This window comes from Delphinapterus leucas, chromosome 7 (genome assembly GCF_059928025.1).
Source record: "Delphinapterus leucas isolate spDelLeu-1000000601 "Yukka" chromosome 7, BTC_Dleu_Yukka2, whole genome shotgun sequence".
NCBI classification, from domain to species: Eukaryota; Metazoa; Chordata; class Mammalia; order Artiodactyla; family Monodontidae; genus Delphinapterus; species Delphinapterus leucas.
The window spans coordinates 48,184,755-48,208,250 of NC_143135.1; the positions used below are offsets into that span (position 1 = coordinate 48,184,755).

At 44.6% G+C, this 23,496-nt stretch overlaps 2 protein-coding genes across 4 annotated transcripts in view; one reads left to right on the forward strand and one right to left on the reverse strand.

Annotated features, from left to right (window-relative positions):
* ILK (integrin linked kinase) overlaps positions 1–2,578 on the reverse strand; it is a 10,436-nt gene extending 7,858 nt beyond the window's left edge. The window contains exons 1-2 of one of the 2 annotated variants that reach the window (XM_022563204.3): positions 2,501–2,578; positions 1,930–2,111 (exon numbers count right to left, since the gene is read on the reverse strand). In XM_022563204.3, coding sequence (XP_022418912.1) covers positions 1,930–2,018 — 89 coding nt within the window. In that variant the 5' untranslated portion in view covers positions 2,019–2,111; positions 2,501–2,578. Of the gene's footprint in view, positions 1–1,929; positions 2,112–2,500 lie in introns of those variants that run through there. The other variant, XM_089915221.1, reaches the window with a different exon arrangement.
* Positions 2,428–18,937, forward strand: RRP8 (ribosomal RNA processing 8). 2 transcript variants are annotated; one of them, XM_022563198.3, is made up of 8 exons: positions 2,428–2,913; positions 4,116–4,485; positions 4,689–5,142; positions 5,233–5,362; positions 5,521–5,627; positions 5,710–5,806; positions 6,035–6,150; positions 10,007–18,937. In XM_022563198.3, exons 1-8 carry the CDS (start codon positions 2,815–2,817, stop codon positions 10,080–10,082), a joined length of 1,449 nt encoding a protein of 482 aa, XP_022418906.2. In that variant the 5' UTR covers positions 2,428–2,814; the 3' UTR covers positions 10,083–18,937. The 2 variants fall into 2 exon arrangements, with proteins under 2 accessions (XP_022418906.2, XP_022418911.1); XM_022563203.3 differs by having other exon boundaries at positions 2,430–2,913; positions 6,035–18,937.
* Positions 18,938–23,496: the final 4,559 nt, after the last annotated feature.

Here is a 23,496-nt window from a genome sequence, read left to right on the forward strand (position 1 = left end):
ACCCCCTGCTTATCAGTCAGTTTTGCATCCCAGCTCTTTAATTTGTGCCCCAGCTTATCAGCCTCTGGCAGTCTGTAGCCCCAGAGCAGGCCAGAGCCTGAGAGCAAGAGCAAGAGTATATAGGCACAAGGGTTCTGCCCACTGTCAGGCCGCTGGTCACCTCAGAACCTGAACTTTAGTCCTGAAGAGGCCAGCAGGAAGTTCACCCTCACTTCATATCCAGCATATAGCCAGTTGGGCCCTATCTACTCAAACCAGCACCAGTTACGCTAATGCCACCCCTTCACCTTTTGGCAGCTGAGTCTTCCTAGATGCCAGGCTCACTGGACAACCTCACCTGACCCGTTATAACCCCACCAACAAAATACTAACTGCGCTCGCTGTCTTTATCAGAGCACCCTTTGAAGAATTATATGAAAAACGGAAGGAGTGACTGAGAATTATGGAGAAATAGCATAGAGCCTAATGGAAACCTGTAAAGCCTGGATGAAGATGACAGGTGATCCTTACCTCTCAAACCTAAAAAATAAAATCTCCCAACCTCAAAAACTAAAATTTTAAAATTAAAATCCACCATCCTGAATCAACATCACTACTGCTTTTCTTGTCCTCCTTTCTCAGCCAGCCTTAAAGAACTTGTCTACATTCACTTTCTCTACCTCCCATTCAACCTGTCACAGGGCTGCTGCCTTGAAGGCGAGCATTATGTCTGATTCTGGACCTCTAGCACCCAGCACAGAAGTTCAGTATAGTTCTTTAAATGAAGGAACCTAGTCTAGTTTCTTCACCTGTTTTCCTCTGAAGCAGCCCTCACAGAGATCATCAAATATATAATTAATTGTAAATTCAGTGGTTACTTTAAAGTGCTCAAGTTCTTTGACCTCTCAGCAGTCTATAGTACCGTTGACCACTCCCCTTTTGTTGAAACATTCACTTCTCCAAGCCTTACTAGCATATTTTCCTGTTTCTCCTTCAACCTCCAGTTGCTCCTTTTTGGTCTTGTAGGTTTCTCATCCCCTCTGTTTCACACCCTCCTCTTCAGGTGCCACCTACATGCTAATGTCTCCCAAATCTGTCTCCAAGTCTTATCTCTCTCTTGAAATCCAACAGCCTACTCAACATTTCCACCTCACTGTACTGTCACTTTAACATGTCCAGAGTGGAACTCATCACCCTTCAGTCTTGTCCATGTCAGTAAAAGGAACCACCATCTACCCAAGTGCCCAAGCCAGAACCCTGGTCATCATCTTTGACCTTCCTCACTTCCCACACCAAGTCTCACCAATTCTTTATCCTAAAGATTTCAGGAATTTGATCATTTTTTTCTTTTTTACCTGCCCCAATTCCAGTCCAAGCTATCACCACTTCTGGTGCCACTCTTCACATCACCACCTGCTCTTCACAAAGCATCCAAGATGACACTTAACAAATGGACAGTCTCATCATATCATTACATGGCTTTAAACCCTTGTTCTTGGAATAAATGCATTATTATAGTCTAAATATTGTTGCATGATCTGGCTGACCCTTGCAGACCTTTCCAATCTTATCTCCTGTCGTTCTCCGCTTGTACCCAGTGCTTCAGCCCACAGAAGCCCACAGAGGTCTTCTATCCTCTAGCCATATGGAACTCTGGACAATTTCTGGGCACCCTCTTCTGGGTGTCTTGCCCCCTAGCTTTTGCCCATGCAGTTTACTGAGGCTAGAAAAGTTCTCTGCAGCCTCTGCCTGTGAAATTCTTATTCAGTCCAGATTCAGCTCAAACAACAGCTTCCTGTGTGGAGACCCTCTGCCCCGCTGACTGGCTGTGCTTAGCCCTCATCACATTGGATAGGAAAGTCAGCAGCCCGCACCAGACGTGAGCACCCCACATCAAGGAGAGGAGCATATCTTTACCCTTCCTCTCCCCCACCAGCCACCTCAGCTCACCCCTGGTTGAGGTCGTTCTCCGTGTTGTCCAGCCACAGGCGGACGGCAACCGCATTGCCCTCCCGGCACTGAGTGAAAATGTCGTCCATAGCAGCGTCCCGGCGCTGAGTCCCCTCGATTGGGAAAGCGTGGGGACTGTAGAAGGATCCAGGGAAGGGGGGGGTGAGCCCCAAGCCTTGTCCCTTAAAGGAGAGAAGTGTTTGTGTTGGGGTGGGGGTCTGGGCACTGCGTCCCCGGCTACTGGAGGTCTGTGAAGGGGTTAGGGGGGCAGCGGGATGATCCCGTACTGTGTCCCCTGGGCGCGAGGGAAGGGCGGGTCGGGCGAAGTAGGGGGTGATTAAGAGGCAGTACCTCCCGAAGGGGTGTCAGAGAGCAAGCACAGAGACCCTACCCGCGGACAGAGCTGGGGGGAGGGGGGAGTTTAGGCGCCCTATACCCTGGGGGAGGGGATCGGAGGTCCTTCCCGGGGATGGCCTTCGTTCCCCACTCAGAACGGAGTAGGCGGAGTGAGGGGTGACCGCCTGGTAGAGCTCGAGACTTGGGGAGGGGGCACGGGTGCTCCCACACTCACCGGGACTCGGGCTGGAGGAGCCTTCTCCGGGGAACTCCCGTCCGGCCGCGCCCGCCGCCCGGCCCCGCCCCTGGCCCTCTCTGACTAGCGCGGGCCTCCTTCCCCCAGCCCTCCAGCCCGCCTTCCTTGACCTTCTAGCCCACCAGTGTCTAAACTCGATGGTTTTCGGCGCTGAGCCGGCTGCTCTAGCCGCCTTAGCTTTCACTCTTTGGTTTCCGGCCCTGTGTTGGAGGCTCTGAGCGCTTTGACTCCTGGAGACTGGCTGGGCACGTGGAGAGGCTGGTGGACCGCGCGACCTCGCTCTCCGCAGCCCCATGTTCGAGGAGCCGGAGTGGGCCGAGGAGGCCCCAGTAGTCGCGGACCTCGGGTCTGTAGCCTTACGGCCTCGGACCACGGCCGACTCGCAAATCAAGGTGAGTGGACCCGCAGGGGCACTCGGAACGGACCCCGCTGGATCCCAGAGATGGGGCGCGCCGCATGTGTATTAGGGGGAGGGGGGCGCCTGCGACCGCCCGAAAATCCCGGAACTTCCGAAAGAAAGTGACGTTGGAACTGAGAGAGACTTGGTGAGTAGAAGTTAGTGAAGCAAAGAGGGTTTCTTGGAAGGAAAAGCACGTGCAGAGACCCTGGTGTGAGAGAGCATGTTCTGCTAGGGTCACACACCTACACAGAAATAATCTGTGTAGTTGGAACGGAGAGAGTGAGAGGGGGTGCTGTAGAAATTGGAGAGCTAGATTAGAAGCTTTGCATACGGTAAAGATAGAGAGAAGCCAGTGGAGTGTTTTAGCAGAGGAATGATTTCTTCACATTTGCATTTTGAAAAGGTCATTGGGTGCTCTGTGGAGACTGGAGAGAGCAAGAGTGAACGACGTTGAAGGGTTGTCAGTACTACCTTTCAAAGGGAGGTGGTGCTGAGGGGAGCTCCAAGATAAGTGCCTGGCTTAGGACCGCCCAGTAGGACTTCAACCTAGAATGGCCTCCCAGACAGCAGACCTTCTCCTTTAAGCTTTTGCCGATGTGAGGGCTGCTGCACTTGCTCAGGCTCTTTCTACCCTTCGGTCAGCCTCCAACATGGAATCTGTCTGCTTTATTCCCTCCTCTTCAACCCCTCAACCCATTGCTGTAGTCCGTGCCACTGGCCTCTGTCTACAGCTTGTTCTTTTCAGTTTGTTCTCTACACTACAACTATTAAAGGAGGCACCTTTAATACACACAACGTGTGATCCCGTTACTCTTGTTTTCAGAAACCTTCCTAACTTTTATAAAAAGGTATTAGTTAGAGGTAGAAGCCTGAGCGTGAGGGTTGGAACTCCTGGTCCCTGGCCTTGATCTTGTAGCTTGGAAGGAAAATCACGTGCAGAGAACGTTTCTCTGGGGAACCCCATTACCTCATCTGCACAATGAAGGAAGTGGGGTGGATGATTTCTCTGCCCTCCTTGGGATGGCGACTTGAAAGTTCTTCAGGGTCTGGCAGTCTTCATGACAAGTTAAGTTGACTGGGAATAATCCATATGCCTCTAACCAGTGTCTGAATGAGGTCCCCATCTCTCCGTTCTTATTCTCCAGGCCCCATCCATTCTCCTCGTCCCTGCTCTCATCCCTTGTTTTCCCCCAGGGCTCCAAGCACCGCCAGCTCTTGGCCACATTACGGGCCCTGGAGGCAGCATCTCTTCCCCAGCAGCCCCCCAGTCTGCCTGGCAGTGACGAGGAGGACGAGGAGGAGGTGGTGCAAAGAAAGAAGAAACGCCCAAAAAAGGTCTTGTTTGCCAGCACTTCTCCTGAAGTAAAGAAGAAAAGGAAGAAGAAACGTCAAAAACAGGGCCCACCTAGCAGTGACTCCAAGGAAGAGGAAGTGGAAAGGAAGAAGTGCCACAAAGGGGCTCTTCTTGGCAATGACTTTGCTGCAGAAGAGAAAAGAAAGAGGAAATGCCAGAAACAGGACCCTTCAAATCCTGCCCAGCCCCTGGACAATGTTGACCAAACTGGTATTAGTGCATGTGGTACAGGGAGGGGGGATCAGCTGATCCTAAATATGACAGAGGTTATCTGCCACCACTAGATTTGGGGTTAGGGAATAAGAAGTACTTTCATCTAGGCCACAACCTCTGTCTCAGGTTTAGTCTCTTGCTAAGCCTCTGAATTCAGGGCATATTGCCCCAAATATGCCTTCCCATCTCACTCCCTGCAGGTTCCAAAGCCTGGGATTCTAGTGCTGCAAATGACTCCACCAAGCCAAGCCCTGAGACCCCTTGCTCTAATCCTCCGCATACGTTGAGTCGCAAGCAGTGGCGGAACCGGCAGAAGAACAAGCGTAGACAGAAGAACAAGTTTCGGCTTCCTCAGGCGCCAGAGCAGGCCCCAGCCACAGCCGCCGCAGAGGAGACAGAGGTGCCTCCTGCCCCCAGTCCAGACAGCCATGGAGCCCGGGCGGAGGCTCTGCGAGCCCGCATGGCCCAGCGGCTGGATGGGGCCCGGTTCCGCTACCTCAATGAACAGCTGTACTCAGGGCCCAGCAGTGCTGCGCAGCGCCTCTTCCAGGAAGACCCTGAGGCCTTTCTCCTCTACCACCGTGGCTTCCAGAGCCAAGTCAAGAAGTGGCCACTGCAGCCAGTGGACCGCATTGCCAGGGATCTTCACCAGCGGTGAGTGGGAGTTGGGCATTGTGAGAAGCGAGGTGTGTCAGTCACGGGCTCAGACCAGACCAGTGAGCTGTTCCTGCCTTCCACTTCCAGGCCTGCGTCCCTGGTGGTGGCTGACTTTGGCTGTGGGGACTGCCGCCTGGCTTCAAGTATCCGGAACCCTGTGCACTGCTTCGACTTGGCCTCTCTGGACCCCCGGGTCACTGTGTGTGACATGGCCCAGGTAAACCCCACTCCTTCCACGTATCTGGCCTGTGCCCTAGGCCCAAACTTCATGGGCTAATCTCTAACATGCCCTCTCTGCCCGGCACCCCTAGCACTCGGTGCTGGCTTTCTCCTCCCCATAATGCGTGCTTCATACAATACTCTCACCCTCCATAGGTGCCTCTGGAGGATGAATCTGTAGACGTGGCTGTGTTCTGCCTTTCACTGATGGGAACCAACATCAGAGACTTCCTAGAGGAGGCAAATCGAGTGCTGAAGCCAGGGTAGGAGTCCCCAGGAAACAGATGCATGTATATGTGCACATGCGTGTGTCTGCATTTGCCCAGAACTTTCCATCCTTTTCAGGGGTCTCTTGAAAGTGGCTGAGGTCAGCAGCCGCTTTGAAGATGTTCGGACCTTTCTGGGGGCTGTCACCAAACTGGGCTTCAAGGTCATCTCCAAGGTGAGGGCCCCAAGAAGTCTGTCCGTATTTTTGTCACATGTGTGGCCCTTCAGGGTAGTAGTGGTGTTCAGGATGGAGGTCATAATCAGACACAGACGTTTGCTCCTTGAAGGCATGACTTGTGGGAGAGCCCTGGGGAGCTTTCTGGGCAGGGATGGGATGTGGACGGAGGTGGTTTGAGGAGCTGGGGTGAGGATTTAGAGCTCACTGGGTCTTTTCTGTCCCTAGGACCTGACCAACAGCCACTTCTTCTTGTTTGACTTTCAAAAGACTGGGCCTCCTCGGGTCGGGCCCAAGGCTCAACTCTCAGGCCTGAAGCTCCAGCCTTGTCTCTACAAGCGCAGGTGACCTCTGGACCCCCCTTGAAAGGGGAGGCAAGTCTTAAACTCCAGGCTCAGTACTCTGAAGTACTCAGGCTGTGACCCGGGGCCTGGTACCACCCTTACTCCATCCCAAGAACAAAATGTAATGAAACCCCTGGCTCAGCCCTGCTCTAATGAAGGCTTCTTGGTTCCAGGAAGCATAAAGTCATTTGGGCTAGCTAAAGAATAAGGAGTTACTGTGAGAACGCAGGAGTATCTGGGAATTGTGGATGCCCTTAGTGTCATGGAAACGACATGGTTTGGAATTCAATGCATCTCTGGGTGTGGCTCCTCTTTCCATCTCTCAGGAGCCATGTGGGCTTTCTGTCCTAGCATCTCCACTCTCCTCTATTGTCCTTTTCCTGTTTGCACATCAGCTCCTTCTGCTTACTCATAGCTTCTACAGCTTTGGTCTGCCCAGGCCTTGAAGGCCTGGGGCAGGCATTGCTTCTTGGCTCTGGGGCAGCTGGTAGCCCACCAGCATCCTGGCTGAGCACGTCAGTCTGGGCTTCTAGGTCAGGATGGTTTGATTGTCCCTGTACTGAGTGCTTCTTTCCCCTGATCCTTATCTCCATCTTTGGACCTGTATGGCCCAAACTACTCCTAGTATCTGTTGTCCCATAGGGCCCTGGTGTGTGTCTGGCTGAGGGCACAAATTTTGGAATCAGGTAGGCCTGCCACTGATTGCTGAGTCTTTTAATCTTTGAATGTCATATTACTCATTTGGAAAATGGTAGGATTCTTGTCTCATGGGATTGTCGTGTGGTGTGGGTTAATGAGGAAATCTGTAGCTAGGGCTGGGTGCACAGGAGGTGCACAATAGACTGTAGCTGTGGCTGATGTGTGTCGTAAGCATTACTGTTTTCTAAAGACCTTCTCCAGGCAGGGTTAGGGGCCGAAGAGTAAAGAATGGACTTGTTGACTGAGGAAGACTCTGGGAGAGCTCAAGGTAGGCCTTTCAACAGGCTTATTTTATAGGATTTTTAGAGATTCTTGACAGATTGTGAGCTGTTCTTTGAGGGGGGGTGGTGCAGGAGCTGGGCCTCTTCATAAATCACAACTGATTGATGCTATTTGGGGTGGAGATTGGGCTGTTCATTGGCAGAAGGGTCTGTCTGTTGTTTCTGCCTTGTAGTGGGCCCAAATCAGCATGTCTTAGGAAAGCTATAGGCAGGGAAGGCTAGTGCTGGGAGAAGATGAACTGGGATGATAGGTCCTTGGCCCCTTCCAGAAGGCATCTGCCATGGGCCCAGGTATAAAGATATAGCCTGTTCTACCTATTTCAAAGAACAAGAGCTGAGAGTGACCACTGGGACACAGGTTCCAGGGCTCGGAGCCAGTTGGGTGCCTCCAGTAAGGTGGGTGTTTTGAGGCAGGCTGTGTAGACCAGAGGGCATGTTTGGAGACTGGGCTATGAACCATCCAGCAGCTACTGCTCAGTACCTTTGCATGTGCTTCTCTCTGCTGAAGACTCATCTGATCAGCAGAGTCTTACTCATCTTTCCAAACAGCCTAGTTGTTTCCTACTCCGTTACTCCCAAAGCAGAACTAACTTCCTCATCCGCACTCTCAAAGCGCTACGTGACGAGTGCAATTTCAGCATTTAAATACTGTGTGACAGTTGCTTTGTGCGTTAGGCTGCAGTCTTCTCAACTCATATTTATCTTTGTATTCCTGAGCCGGTCACTTGAGATCCATCTAAGGAGGTGATAAGGATGACAGGGTCCAGTTGAGTGGGACCGATGAGAAGCGGGGGTGTTGCAGGAGCCCAGGTTCGGGCACGTGATGAGGGTACTGTGAACTAGTGACGGTGGAATAGGCGGAGGCGGTTGGGAGAACTTCAGTGAGTAGAACTGGTGGCACATTGCGGCTTGGTGAGAGAAAGGAATCTGAAGCAAGTCTTGGGTTTCTGGCTTGAGCAACTGGTTGGGCTGGTGACGCCATTCAAAAGGTTGGGTTTTTGGTACCTTGATGTTCACTTGGAAGTGGGACAGAAACTCAGCAGCCAGAGGAGGTAACTCAAGTCATAGGAATAGATAAGATATCCAAAGTAAGAGAACGAGAAGAGAAAGTGGCTTGGAATAGAACCCTCAGGAGCATTTAATGGATGAGTAAAGGAAAATGAACCAATAAAGGGGACAAGAAGAGAAGGTGGGGCCAGAGATGGAGGAGTAAAACCAGGAGAATGAATTTCTTAATGTGGAAGGAGTGGGGAGGTTTTCGGCCGACAGATGCTGTTGAAAGGTCTATTAAGATGAGAGAGAGGTCAGGTCGCAGCAGGGAGAGGATTGCTGCATAATGTTGAGGGCCTGGGGTTTGAATTTATAGTGGTATTATTCATGAATTTATAGTGAGCCCAATGCTGTGGTTCTCTCTACGTACTCAGGAATCTAGGTGTAGCTGTGGAAAAAATGAGTACTGAGGGATCATCCAGAGTTGGAAACTTGCCATGCAATTGAAATAAACGAGCAAAGGAATTTCAGACCGTTCGTAAGTAAGTGATTGCTATGCTGGACCATGGAATTTGGTAGAACAGGTGAGTGGAGTAAAGACAGGAGTAGGTTGTTGCATTGGAGGTAACTGAACAAGTAACCTAGAAGGATGGGAGACTGTGGTCAGAAACTGGAATGCCTGAATAATTCATATTGGAAGCAGAGCAGCTCCAGGCAATGGCTAAGTTTAGAGTGTAGTTATAGGGGTGAGTGCCTGAGAGGTGTGCAAGGGAGGTTGCCCGGAGATTGGTTAATGCATGGAGGCCTCAGGTATTGAGAGAGGTTCTGCGTGGACTTTGAAGGTCTCCAGTATGATGGTAGACATAAGCGTGGAACAGGTGCCAACCTCTTGAAGAAGGGGGCAGATACAGGAGATCTGCAAAGAGTAGGAGAGGCGGGATAGCGTGAACTTCAAAGGGACAGAGGGTTCACACAGCCTACTAGAGAGACTTCCATCTTGGGGGTGATGTGAGGCTGGTGAGTGGAGCTGGCTACCAGGCAGCCAAGACAAAATACCCTGACAGTCCTCTCCAGCTTGGCAGGATTCACTGGGGATTGTTGGGGAGACAACTGTTGTGGCAGCTCCATGGGACAGGAATCTCCTGGGATAACAGGGACGGAGGCAAGCCATAAAGTCTAAGGGATGTTTTGGAGTAGCAGGGCATCTGTCTCACTGTAGTGCACACATCGCCTTTTTATAGGCGATATATCTCTGTTTCCCAAGTGTTATTTATATTTCTAGATCTTGATTAATTTTCCCTGCTTTATTATCATGCTCAGCAGGACAGCTGGGGTCTGCCTTCCTCCCTCTTTTGCTTTCCTCCCTTACTTAAAATTTGGATTCTTTCTTTGCCTGTTCTGGCTCCAGCCACCTACATAAACATCTTTCTGGGTCTCACTCAGGACCCCGGCTCCCCTAACTCAGCCAAGCCTCCATCTGCGTTTCTATCAATTCTGAAAGCAGGACTTTCCTGAGTCTGGGTCCCCCCCCGCTCCATCGTCAGCTTCAGGACAAGCTGTTCTTCAAGTCCATGCCTGGGCTTCAGTGTCTAACGTTAAGAGCCTAGGCTGAAGAGAGAATAATATATATTTCTTTAAGAAATAACAGCATGCCAGCTGTTTAAGGAACAGTGAGATCAGTTTAAGGAACAATTGGAGAACAGAATGAAGGAGTGCAGTCATAGTAAGAAGTAAACAAGAGTGGGAAAGAGTGTAATTGGAGATTCCACTGGGAGCATTTGGGAAGCCTGAGGTATTTATTCCTAAAGCCAAGAAATGGTGAACCTGGAATCTGACTCCTGCCCTGGAAATGTGGAGGGCAAACAGAGATTCATTAACTGTTTCAGGGGTGGAGCCAGGGGAGTGCTGCTGGTTTTGCATTGGCCTGCGTTCCCAGAATTTGCCGTGGTAAGCCATGCATGAGTGTATCCTTTGCACCTTGCAGGAGAGGGAAGTGTCAGCTGGTCTTGAGTCCTGTCCGGTAGGACCATTTGAAGAGGCAAGGAGACCTTAGCACAAAGAAGCTAGGAGTGTGCCATGTGGGCTGAGGAGGGAGTCTCAGGAAACCACCCAGAATAAAGCTGCATCCACCAAGGTAAAGGGGACTGCAGAAAAGGGACAGCATGATGCTCCCTTTAAATATCTAGCAGGCCCGTGGGGCACAGAAACACCCAGTCAAGCAAGCACTGTTTTATCCCCTTCCTCTCTGCAGTTGGGCCCAGAGCAGTCAGCAGCTCTTAGGTGGAGAGGAGGTGAGAAGAGCAGAGAGCATCCAGACCATTCCTCCCTTCCCCAGTGCAGGCTCCTTGACTTAAGTGGGACAGAGCTGGGAGGCGAAAATAGTTAAAGCTACAATAGGTGCAAATTATTTATTGTAACGTAGGATTAGACATTGCAATCATCTGAGACTGGTTTTGTATCTTAAACTGATTCTAAGACATCTATGAACTAAGAATGAGCTGAAAAGTCACAGGCTTGCTGCAGCTTTTCTCTAAATGAAAAAGGGTTGGAGGGGTGGTGAGAGACGAGAATAAAGTTGGGTTTGGCTAGCAGTCTGTGCTTATGCTTCCTCAGCATCCCTTTTAGAGGCTTATTGCCCCTGCAGTCATCGGGGTGCTCCAGCTTTTGTTCCTGTAACACTGTTCTAAGGGAGCACAGTTCCCAAAGAAGCAACATGGTCTTGGCAGAGACACAGCTCGGCTCCAGTCACTCAACCACTTACGTAATTTCACGAAGCCCTTTACAGATTCTCACAGAGACCTCTAATTACGTTGTCCTCCATCCCTGGTGACCTCCCAGGCTGTCCACCTGGTTCTAGCACATTCGACTACTGCAGTAACCACCTTACTGGTCCAGTTGCTTCCACTCCTGTCCCCAGAGCAATTCATTTTCCACTCAGCCAAGTGAGCTTTTTAAAATGTAAGTCAGATATGTCACTTCTCTGCTGAAAATCCTTCAGTGGATTCACAGTGCTCTGAGAACAAAAGACAAACTCCTTCCCAGGCCCTATGTGATCTTGCCCAGGCCTCCCTCTCCAACTGCACCTTAACCCACTGCTTCCACACGAAACTGCAGCCACACAGGCTTTCTTTCCATTCCTCAAGTGTTCCAAGCCATTTCTACTTCTGGGTCGTTACATTTGCCACTCCATCTTCTCAAGATACTTTTCCCTGGTGAGTTCATTTTCATCTTCCAGATCTTCACACCAGCATCACCTTTTCTTCTGTGGAAAAACCGGGCTAGATGCTCACCAAATGTCCTTTTCCTGGACACACAGTTAAATTACATTTCCCAGCGCCTTGCATCAAGGTGGGGCTGTGTGCATCGTCCTCCCCAGTGGAAAGGGAGCAGAAGTGACGTTTCACTACCAGGCCAAGACAGTTCAAGAGTGGACGAGCCTTCTCCGTGTTCTCCACCCCCTCTTCTGCCTTCCAGGGTGACCTTGAAGCACGTGTTTTGAAGATGGAGTCAGAGCGTAGAAGGAGTCTGGATATTTAAGTCCCTGCTTAGAGGAGAATTGCTTGATCGAGAATATCCACATTTCTTTGAACAAGGAATAACCTCTGTTGCATTAGTGTTTAGCATGATATGCCCTGGCTAATATAGCTTCTCTGGCCACCCTGTCCACCTTGTCTTGATCACAGAACCCTTTCTGCTTCCTTCCGGGTGCTTCAGACATTTAATTAGCTTACCAGATGCCGGTCAACACTTCCCCAGTCCTATGAATTGGACTCTTAACTGGGGAAAAAAATGCTCACATGAGGAAGTTGAGATACTGATTTTATCAGTTTATCAGTTACATTTTGATTGTGACAAAAGAAAAGCAACAACAAAAAAAGGAAATCCCCCTAAAGAATATCTTAAACAAATTAGATTTTTCTTCTTGTAAAACTAGAAACCTGATGGTTGGTGGCTGTTGGCATTGGTTCAGGAATTCAAGGATGTTAGCAGTTAGGTCTGTGTGACTCTCTTGATCCTCATGGTCACAGGATGATGTGTTTTGATTAAGCAGAGACACCCTACTTACTATTACCCTTCTCAGGAGTCTCACAGGTAGCCACAGCCCCTATCATTTTGGCCTTACTTCAAGGGTCCTTCTACATTGTTAGTACTCTGGTGTAAATATGTTCCATTTATTCCCTATAACATGGCTGAGACCAATCTGAAATATTACTATTTTAAATATATTTGTCTCCCCCGCCCCTTCCCACATTTCAGTGGCCTGTCAGCAACTCATCCAATTCAAAGCTGTTCTCCCTGCAGCTCAGTGGGGGGTGGGGAAACCTTCATGGTCTGTTTTTTTCACTCATTCTCTACCTCCTCTATCACTTGTAGGACTGGGATGGGGGAAGGCATGTTAGAGGCACAAAGGCTAAACTTTGATTTAGTTTAGCTTCGTCAGTGTGTCCTACTAAGACAGGCATTTAAATGTTGGCTCAGTGTGTGAGGTATTGGGGTTCTCTGGAGTCCCGCCATGGCACTTGCACACTAACTGGTTTTGGTTCCCTCCTTACAATACTCAGCCCACACTCCCCCTCGGCTCTTCAGCTCCTGACACTGACAGCGTATGCACAGCGTCCTAGTGCTGAAGTCCCTCACCCTGGCGGGCAGCCCTCCTGGGAGAGGTTCCAACAAATACCTTAGGAGTGGTTACCTTTTTGGGAGCTCCCGGGAAACTCATGCATGTTTGTCCTGCCAAACAGCAGAAGTGCAGCCCCGCCAGCAGCTGACTCCCCTTGCCCTGTCCCAGCTAGCCTGACTCTGACTTCTCCATATCTCTCTCTCTGCCTCCAAACCCTCACAAGTGACTCAGGTTACTTTCTCCCAAGAAGCCTCTGCCCCAGGCTCCACCCCAGTGGCCATATGGAGCCAGGTCTATAAGTTTCTGAGTGTAGCAAGCGTCTTGCTAGAGAATGTAATGCTGAATGAATATAAGGTCTCTCCCTCTCCTGGAAACATGAAATGACTATAAGTGGTTGTGTTGGAGCCCTCCTCGCTTGATTTAGGATGGAGGGGACAGCGCTGCTTCTTTACCTTTCGGGGAGAACTTCTCTCTATTCCTAAAAATTCCCGTCAATGAAGCTTGCATTTCTAACTTCATGTACAATAGGAAGGTTGGTGGGCCCTGGATCAGCTTTATTACCTTAGAGTAAATTCTATGTAGGTATATCTAGCACCCTTATTTAACATCTTCTTACTTGTGCAAGTATTCTTGTAAAATGTGAATTGTTCTCATGCATGTGCTTTATTTATAGAGTATTGTCAACAAATCTTGTCTTCTTTTTTTCCATCACTCAATTGTGTTTTTAATATCCATCTATGTTATCAATCAGGGCCCACTCAGGAAAATAGAAACCATACTAAGTGTTTCAAATAGAGGGCATTTAATGCAGAGAATTGATTACAAGTGATAGAGGCTGAGACAAAAGAAGATGCTTGATGTAATTAAAAATTAAGAACTGGAGAAATCAGATAATGTCCTAAGGCCTGGGAAAACAAAAGGGAAGAAGGGAAATAATTACCAGAAACTAGGAGCTCAGAAAAGGGGCCACTTTTAACTGGTCAGTACTCAGATCTTTATGGGGAGGCTCCCTCCACATACCTGGTGCTTGGACTTCTGAGGAAGGAAATGGCCTTGAGGGTGAGGGAGCAAGGTCTGACCGTTCTCTGACTGCCAAGGGGGGAGCTGATCTGCTGCTGGTGTCTCAGAAGTGTAGCAAAGCTGCTGCTGAGTGCAAAAGAAGCTAGTAGCCAGAGACAACTGTCTGCAGCTGAAATACTGTGACAGCAACTGGAAAACAGGAATGAAGACTCTCCCCCCATGTTTCATTTTCAGTTTCCCTCTATGGCATCCCTTTGGCAGAACCTAATGGAACCACCTGCCAGTGGATTCTGGGAAGTACACTCTGCAGAGTCACAGCTGCAACAACACAACTCCAGAGGGTGTGTACGTGGGGGCTGAGAGGGAGGTGTGCTGCAGAGGGAGATATGGAGAGTGTAGAAGCCAAAAGAAAATAGGTAAATAGCCAGTATATTCCATGTAGCTGCTCATACATCTAGATTGTTGCTTCTGTCAGCTGTGAAGTACTTCATAATATGCATCCACCATAGTAAACTTATATATTGGCCTGGTTGCCTCAAATTCTTTGCCATCTGGAGAAATTAAAATCCTTGCAGCTAGGGTTCTGAGTACAAAATAAGTGCCCCCGACTAGATGCACTCATTTGAGATTTGGGAGGTAAGGGTCATCTTCCTGCCGCTTGGCTGTTATTGCTGGAGGCAGGTGTAAGCGCTCGGCTTTCTGCAGCAGCGTCCTGCCGAAGCCAGGGACAAAATAGGGTGCCCGCTGTAAGGGCGAAAGGTCAGCATATTCTGGAAGTTCAGTAGGTAAAATAAATCTGCTCTGTACAAATTTGGCTTTAATAAGATGGTTAAGAAGAAAAATTATTGGAAGGGTGTCAATAAGTTACTCAGAGAACTAATCGAAAGTCCAGGGAGTGAGGCTTAGAGAACAGACAGGAGCCAAGGGAGGATGAACAGGTGCAAAATCTAAGGTCAACTTTAGTCAGTCTGGTTAGGATGGCACTGCTGTCACCATTGCTACTTGACTTTACTCTCACTGTTTTGGGTACATAGATTGATGCTGAGAATTGAGATAATCCTCCTCTATGTTCATGGCGCTATATTAGGACTGGCTCAGAAAGGCCCCTCTCCTGTTCTTTATTTTGTTTGTTTACTTTATTCCTGATTCATACTTCTGCTCCTCTTGTACCCCACAATGTGTTTGTTGTGTGCCCCTGTACACCTGTGTATCTTTGGCAAAATAGATGGTGGTTTTGGTATATGCATGCTGTGGCAGAGACTTGCCAGCTGTTCCTCGCACCCATTTTCTTCTTCCCGGAAAATTAGCTGTACTCTTTCCCAGCTTCCCTTATTCTTAAGTCTGGCCATGTGATTGAATCTAGCCAATTGGATGGTAGTGGAACTAAGGTGTGCTACCTCTGTGATTTGGGTCCTTAAATTTTCCTATGCACAGTCCCCCGTGTTATTTCCACTTTGGCCTTTGAGCATATGACCTTGAAAGCTACACGTTGAAGATGACGGAGCCAAAAGGTGGAAGGAGCCTGAACGTCACTTAGAGGAGAGCCACCCACCAATTAAGAACATCTGTTTTGGATTTCACGTGAGTGAAAAAGAAATCTCTATCTTTTTGAGCCATTATACCCTTGGTTTGTTGTTACAGCGACTAGTAATCTTTTTTTAAAATCCCTTTTAATTGAACACATCAGAAAAGTAAACAAAACACACACCCATGCAGAAAAGTAAACAAAAATGTTAAGCCTAATGGTTTATCACAAGGCCGGTACCTGTGTACGCGCCACCTAGACTAAGAAACAGAAGGCTGTCAACACCCAGAAGCCTCTTTTATGTCACCTCCCAACTTTCTTCTCTTGACTTTGCAAAGTTACCACCATCCTAACTTTCATGACATTGATTTCCTTGCTTCTATTTATAGCCTTACCAGTTGAGCATCCATACCTAAATTGTATATATTTCCATGTGTCTGGCTTCTTTCCATCCCATGGATGGGATTCATCCATGTGTTGAGTGCGGCTGAATTTCATTCATTTTTATTTCTGTAGAAATATATCCCATTCTGTGAAGAAACCACAGTTTATTGATTGATTCAACTGTTGATGTACATTTGAGTTATATATCAATCAGAATGGGCTGGATCATGCTACAGGAAACAAAAACCCAAAATATTAATGGCTTAACCCCACAAAAGATAATTTTTTACTATTGCTGTAGGTTGGCAGGGACTCTGTTCGTAGTCACTAAGGTACTCAAGCTAATGAAACTCCATTGCAATACATGCTTCCGTAATCACTAGGCGAGAAAAGGGAACAAGACAGATCACACCCTGGCACCAAAAGCTTCACCCTGGAAGCGACACATGTCCTCTTTGCCCCGTTTAATTGGCCAAAACAAGTCTCATTGCCATATATACCTCCTGTACAAGCCTACCGTGTACCCAGAAGGAAGAGAAACAGAATGTGAACTGCCTAATGATTAGTTTGTGGTTCCTACAAACAATGCTGCTGTGAACAATCTTGCAAGTGCCTCCTGTGCATGTGCACATGCTTCCTTTGGGAATATAACTAGGAGAAAACTGGTCATAAAGTATGTATATCCTCAACTTTAATAGTTAATGCCAGACTGTTTACAAATTTTTCAATTTATACTCCCTTCACCAGGGAAATGAGTGTTCACTTAATCCACGTGAGAATTCACTTTATTCCATATCTTTGCTATCTTGTGGCATTGTCCCCCAGTTCCAGTATATGTGTTATGTTATGTCCTTTGGTTTAACTTTTCATTTCCCTAATTACTAATGGGATTGACCTTTTCATATACTGACTGCTTGAAAATCCTCTTCGATCAAGTGCCTGTTGAAGTCTCTTGCCCATTTTTTTCTAATGGATTGTCTTTTCTTTGTTGATTTTGTATTTTATATATATATATATATACACACACACACACACACACACACACACACACACACACACACACACGTAATCCCTTCTGGTTATATGTACTGCATGTATCTTCTCCCATTCTGTGGTTTGCTTTTTCACTCTCTTAATGGGTGTTTATTGAAGAACAGAAGTTTAATGTAGCCTGGTTTATCGATTGTTCATGGTTAATGCTGTGTGTGCCTATTTAAAGAATCATTCCTACCCCAAAATGATGAAGATATCTTACTAACTTATCTTCTGGATGTGTTAGTATTTTGCTTTCCATAGTTCTACAACCCATGTGCAACTGATTTTTCTGTGTGGTTAGAATAGGAGCCAAGCTGAATTTTATTTCCATCTAGATATCCAATTAATACAAAACTGTTCATTGAAAAAAAATTTTCCTCTTACTCTCTACCTTTCCATATTTTTCTATTAAGTGCGAGTTTGTTTCTGGACACCCTAATCCATTCCTTGGTCTGTACGTCTATCTTCACATCAGTACCTCACTGTTTTAACTACAGTAGCTTTCTAATAGGTCTTAGTATGTGGTACAGCAAGTCCCACACGTTTTTCATCTCCAGAAGGACTATTGTTGGACCTTTGCATTTCCATGATTGTCAAGTTCCCTGAACACCCTGATGGGATTTTCTTATGCTGGATCAGTTTGGTGCGAATTGATACATTTGTAATACTGAGGCTTCCAAATCTGTGGTCTGTGTGCTCCATTTCATTAATTGCTGTCAATGTTTTATAGATTTATGTGCAAAGTTCTTCTTGCACATCTTTTGTTATATTTATTCCTAGGCATTTACTGTTTCTTTTTTAAACGTCTTGCAAATGGGATCTTTAGAAATTTCATTTTCTCCTTGCTTTTATATAGAAATGTAACCAATTTTTGTGTGTTGACCATGGAGCAGCACCCTTGCTAAATAACCTCACTTACTAACTAATAATTTATCTGTATTCTTTTATGCTCTACATATATTATACTCATATCGTCTCTGAACATCATATCAGTTTATTTCACCCTTTCTAATTCTATATCATTTATTCTTATCCATGCTATACTCCACTGGCCAGGAGATCCATCACTATGTTCAAGAAGAGTGATGTTGGTGGAAGTCTGAATCATTATCAGACTTGAAGGAAAAGATTTTAGTATTTTGTCATTGAGTGTGGTATTTGAAGTGAGATTCTGATTAATGGTTGTCAGATCAGTAATGTGCTCTACTTGCTATTACTTGTATCATGAATTGGATTTTGAATTTTGTCAAATGCTGCTTCTGAATTGAGATGATCATATATTTTTAAAAATTCTGTCAGTGTAGCAAGTAAAAGATTTATTTCCATATGTGAAATCAACCTTGAGTTTTTGGAATAAAATCAGCTTAGTTGATTATATCTTTTTTATATATTGATGAAATCAGTTTAATAATACTTTGTATAGGACTTTTAAATCTGTGCTCATGAGTGAACATAAGTGATATCTTCCTATAAATCTTCCTTTTCCCACTCAACACAGTGCTTTTAAGTTCTCTTCGTGTTGCTATATGTACCTATAACGCACTTTAACCTCTTCTTCACATGCTCTAATGGCTTCCCATCTCATTCATAATATAGCCCAGAGTTCTTACTATAACCGAAAAGCCCCTTGTATTATCTGGATTCCAATTATCTCTCTAACACTCGCCCCCTTCATACACACCTTTTCAGCCATACTGTCCACTTTGCTAATTATTGAATATTCTAGGCATGCCCCTGCCTCAGGGCCATTGTACTATTTCATCTACCTGGAATATATTTTCACAGTTATCTTTATGGCCTACTTCCACACTATATTTGGATCTCTGTTCAAATGTCAATCTATCAGGTAATCCCTCTCTCTAGCCAATACTTTTTCTTTCAACTTTTTTTTTTTTAAGCCAATACTTTCTGCTGCCTTACCATGCTTAGCGTTTCTTCAAGGGACTAATCGCCACCTTTTAAATTACATATTTATTTGTTTATATAGTTATTATGTATTTCCTCACACTAGAATGTAAATTCCAAGAGAGTAGGGACTTATCTGTTTTATTTAATACTGTATCCCTGGGATCTAGTACATACTTGCATCTGACATCTGTTTAGTGTTCCAACATGTATTTGTTTAGAACATTTAACATAGCCATTCCTCTAAAGACATTTAGATTATCCAAATCCTTGTGACTACAAAAAAATGGGGGGAAGGATTTTCTTATAAATGTTCTCTTAAATGTATACAGTGTATATATGAGTCTTGGTTCCAGATTTCGAGTTACTTTGTCAGGCCAGTTATGCCACAATTAACAACTATAAAATCTGAGCAAAATACAAACAAAAAACAATATTTGAAGGCCCTGGAAAGTGAACAAAAGCAGGCAGAAAGCAGAGGAGAATTTACCCATGAAAGACTTTAGCTGCAGTGGGTAAGAATTGTGATTTTTGTGGTCTTTCTGTCTGAAGGTTTTCCTTCCCCAGCCCATTTTCCAGCCCCACCCTATCCTCCAGTTCCAAACGCAGAAAACCACAGCCTTACTCACTCAAAACAGCAGAGGACAGAGTTCAAGGCTGGTAAAAATGCTGGAAATTTAAGAGCAGAAATCCTGGAAGAGAGAGTGGTATAAGGGGTGAAACCAAAATTTGGACAAACTCAACCCAAATCTTTGGATGACTACTAAATTACACATGCAAAGGGGAGACTCAGTGGGACCTAGCAAAAATAGCTGGCAGAATCCAGTGTGGAGTCTATCTTCGAATGACAGAAATGCACTGGAGTGAGATATGCAAATTTGCTGCTTTTTTTTGCCTGAATACATTTCCTCAATTCATGTCCAGCTTGGGTGGCAGCTGAAGTGTCAGAAGACAGGGTTTGGCAGTGGAGAGCAGCTGGAAACTTAAAAGGAAAATCCCAGAAGCAAAAGCACTATAGAGGAGATGAACCCCCAAAATCTGTCCAAGTCTTTGGCCAGTGACTGACCTATGTAAATGCAGGTGAGATGCCCTGAGGCTAGGCTAAAAAAGCAGCTGCTAGAAGCCAAAAGAACTAAGTAGATATGTCAACTGTTGTATGCACAACATAGGAAATATAAAATTTGCATTTTGAGGCCCCCCCATCCCAAAATTCCTATAACAACACCAACAACTAATCTTCAGAACATAACAGAATGAAAATTTCCATTTCGTTCTTTCTTGTAGTTTCTGTTTCTACAACATATTATTCACAATATCCAGTTTTCAACCAAAATTACGAGACATGCAAATAAATAGGAAATTATAGCCCTATTATAATTATAAAAATATGAAATTATAAACAGTAATTTATACTCAAGGGAAAAGACACTCAATAGAAACTGACTCTAGTGGGCTCAGATATTGGATTAAGTTGTCACAGAGTTCAAAGTAGCTGTTATTAATGTGTCCAAATAATAAAATGAAAATATGGATAAGAAATTCAAGGAAAATATGGCCTCAACGAATATACAGATGGAGAACCTTGCCAGAACATAGAAACTACAAGAAAGAATGAAATGGAAATTCTAGAACATAAAAATATAAATAACTAAAGGGAAAAAAAAAAAGGATAATACGAAGTACTTGATTTGTACAACAGAGAAAATAGGCTGAAAAAATTGATGGGGCCTGTGGGATTATAACAAAAGGTCTGACATTGTGTCATTGAAGTCCCAGAAGAAGATGAGAAGGAGGATTTAGCTGAGAAAGCACTTGATGAAAAATATCCAGAAACTTCCCAAGTTTGGTAAGAAATCCATATGGATTCAAGAAGCAAGTGAACCCCAAACAGAATAAACATGAAGAAATCCATTTAAAACATATATAATTAAACTTATGAAAACTAAATAAAAAGAAAAAATTTGAAACAACTAAAGAAAAATGACACCTTACCTAAAGGGGAAAAACAATTTGAATGAGAGCAGAGTTCTTATCAGAAACCATGGAAGCTATAGGGGAGTGGCACAGTTTTTCTCAGATTTTGAAATAAAAGAACTGTTAACACAGAAACTTATACCCAGTGAAAATAAAATATCCTTTAGGAGTGAAGGGGAAATTTGGATATTCTCAGATGAAGGGTAACTGGGGGAATTTGTCACCAGCAGACCTACCCTAAAAGAATGGCTAAAAGAAGTTCTCCAGATAGAAAGGGAATGATAAAAGAAGAAGTCTTAGAACATCAGGAAGGATGAAAGGGCACAAATATATGTGTAAACAAACATGTATGCATGTACAGCTAGCTTTCCTTCTCTTGAGTTCTCTGAATTGTGTTTGATGGTTGAAGCAAAGTTTATAACATTGATGTGGTTCTAAAGGTATTAAGACAATTACATTATAAACAGGGAAGGATAAAGGGAAGTAAGGTTTCAGTACTTCACTTGAACAAGATGACAACACCAGTAAACCGTGTTAAGTAATGTATATGTAATGTAATACATAAAACAACTACTAAAAAGCTGTATAAAGATATAAACTCAAAAACACTATAGATAACTCAAAATGGAGTTCTAAAAAATATTCAGCTAACTCACAGAAAGCAGAAAAAAGAAAACAGACAAAAATCAGAGAGAGTAAACAGAAAAACAAAAAGCAGATCTACTCCCTAGCATATCAATAATTATATGTTAATGAACTGAATACACCAATTAAACAACAAAGATGGGCAGAGTGATTTGAAAAAAAAAGACCAAAATATATGTTGTCTACAAGAAACTCACTTTAAATATAACAATATAGGCAAATTGAAAGTAAGAGGAAGAAAAAGATATATCATGCAAACATTATTTAAAAGGAACCAGGAGTGGCTATATTGATATCAGATAAAGTAGACCTCAGAGGAAAAGATTCTGACAGAGAGAGCGAAAGGGACGTTATATAATAATAAATGGGTCAATGCAGCAAGAAAGCATAGCAATCCTAAATGTGTACACACCAAACAACAGTGTGCAAAGTACATGAAGTAGATCTGATATAACTGAAAGGAGAAATATACAAATCCAAACTTGCAGTTGGAGACTCGCAACAGTTGGTAAAACAACTAGACAGAAAAACAACAAGTACATAGAAGAACTCAACAACACCTTCAACCAGTAGGATCTAACTGACATTTATAGAATACTCCACCAGCAAATCATTTTCAAGTACCTATGTAACGTATCATTAAGATAGGCCACGTCTTGGGCTATAAAATAAATTTCAACAAATTTTAAGATTTGAAATCATATAGAGTATGTTCTCTGACCACAAAAAAATCAAGCTAGAAATTAGTAACAGGAAAATTTCCAAACATTCAGAAGCTAAATAATACACTTCTAAATAATCTATAGGTCAAAGAGGAAGTCACAAGGGAAATATAAAAATACATTGAATGTAATGAAAATGAAAATAGAACATATCAAAATTTGTGAGGCATAGCTAAAGCAATGCTGAGAGGAAAATGTATAGCACTAAATGTATACATTGGGAAAGAGATAGCCTTAAATGAATGTAATCAAAGTTCCCACCTCAATCTAGGGGAAAAATGGGGGGAAATAAATCCAAAGCAAACAGAAGGAAGGAAATAGTAAAGGTAAGAGCAGAATTTCATGAAATTGAAAACAAACAACCAACCTGAATAGAACAACTCAATGAAACAAAGGGCTGTTTCTTTGAAAAGATCAATAAAATTACAAACTTCTAGCAAGACTAACAGAAAAGACACAAATTATCAGTATCAGGAATGAAACAACAAATATCACTACAGACTGTGCAGACAAATATAAAGGAATACTGCAACTCTGGACCTATATTTGACAACTTAGTTGAAATGGAACAATTTCCCCCCCAAAAAAGACACCAAAATATTACAATTCATGCAATATGAAATAAATAAATAACCCTGTAACTATTATGGAAATTAAACTTGTAACTTTAAAACTCCCAAGAAAAAAGTCTCCAGGACTTCTGTGCTAAAAACTACAACACTGATGAAAGAAATCAAAGATGTAAATAAATGGAGAGACATGCCATGTTCTTGGATTGCAAAACTTAGTAAAGACATCAGTTGTGTACCCACATGGGTACGGAGGTTTAAACACAATTCCTGTCAAAATCCCAGCATGACTCTTTGTAAACACAGGTAAGATTACAGTAGTTCCCCTACACACGAACCTTCAAGTTTTGAACTTTCAAAGATGCAAACATGCGTTCAGATGTCCAGTCACGTAAGTTAGTTCACATGTCTGGCGTACATAGTCACATGCAGCTTGCCCCCCTTTCCTATTGCTGACGGTCCTTCAGCTCTACCATCTCCCACCTCCTCTCCCTCCTCCAGTCAGTAACTCTTCTTGCCTGTTCACTCGATGCCAGCCCCTGGATGCCACCTGTTGTACAGTACTACTGTATTTTCAAGGTACTGTACTGTAAGATTAAAAATGGTTTCTTTATTTTTTGTGTTTGTTTTTTATATATTATTTGTGTGAAAAGTATTATAAGCCTATTACAGTACAGTACTATATAGCCGATTGTGTTAGTTGGTACCTAGGCTAACTTTGTTGGACTTACGAACAAGTTGGACTTATGAACGTGATCTCAGAACGGAACTCATTCGTATGTAGGAGACTTACTGTGTTCTAAAGTTTGTATGGAAAGGCGAAGGAACTAGAATAAATAGACAGTTTTGAAAAAGAAGAATAAAGTAGGAGGAATCAGTTTACCGAATTTCAAGACTTAACTACATAGCTACAGTAATCAAGACTGTGTGGTATTGATGGAGGGGAGGGTAGATACATAAATCAATAGAACAGAGA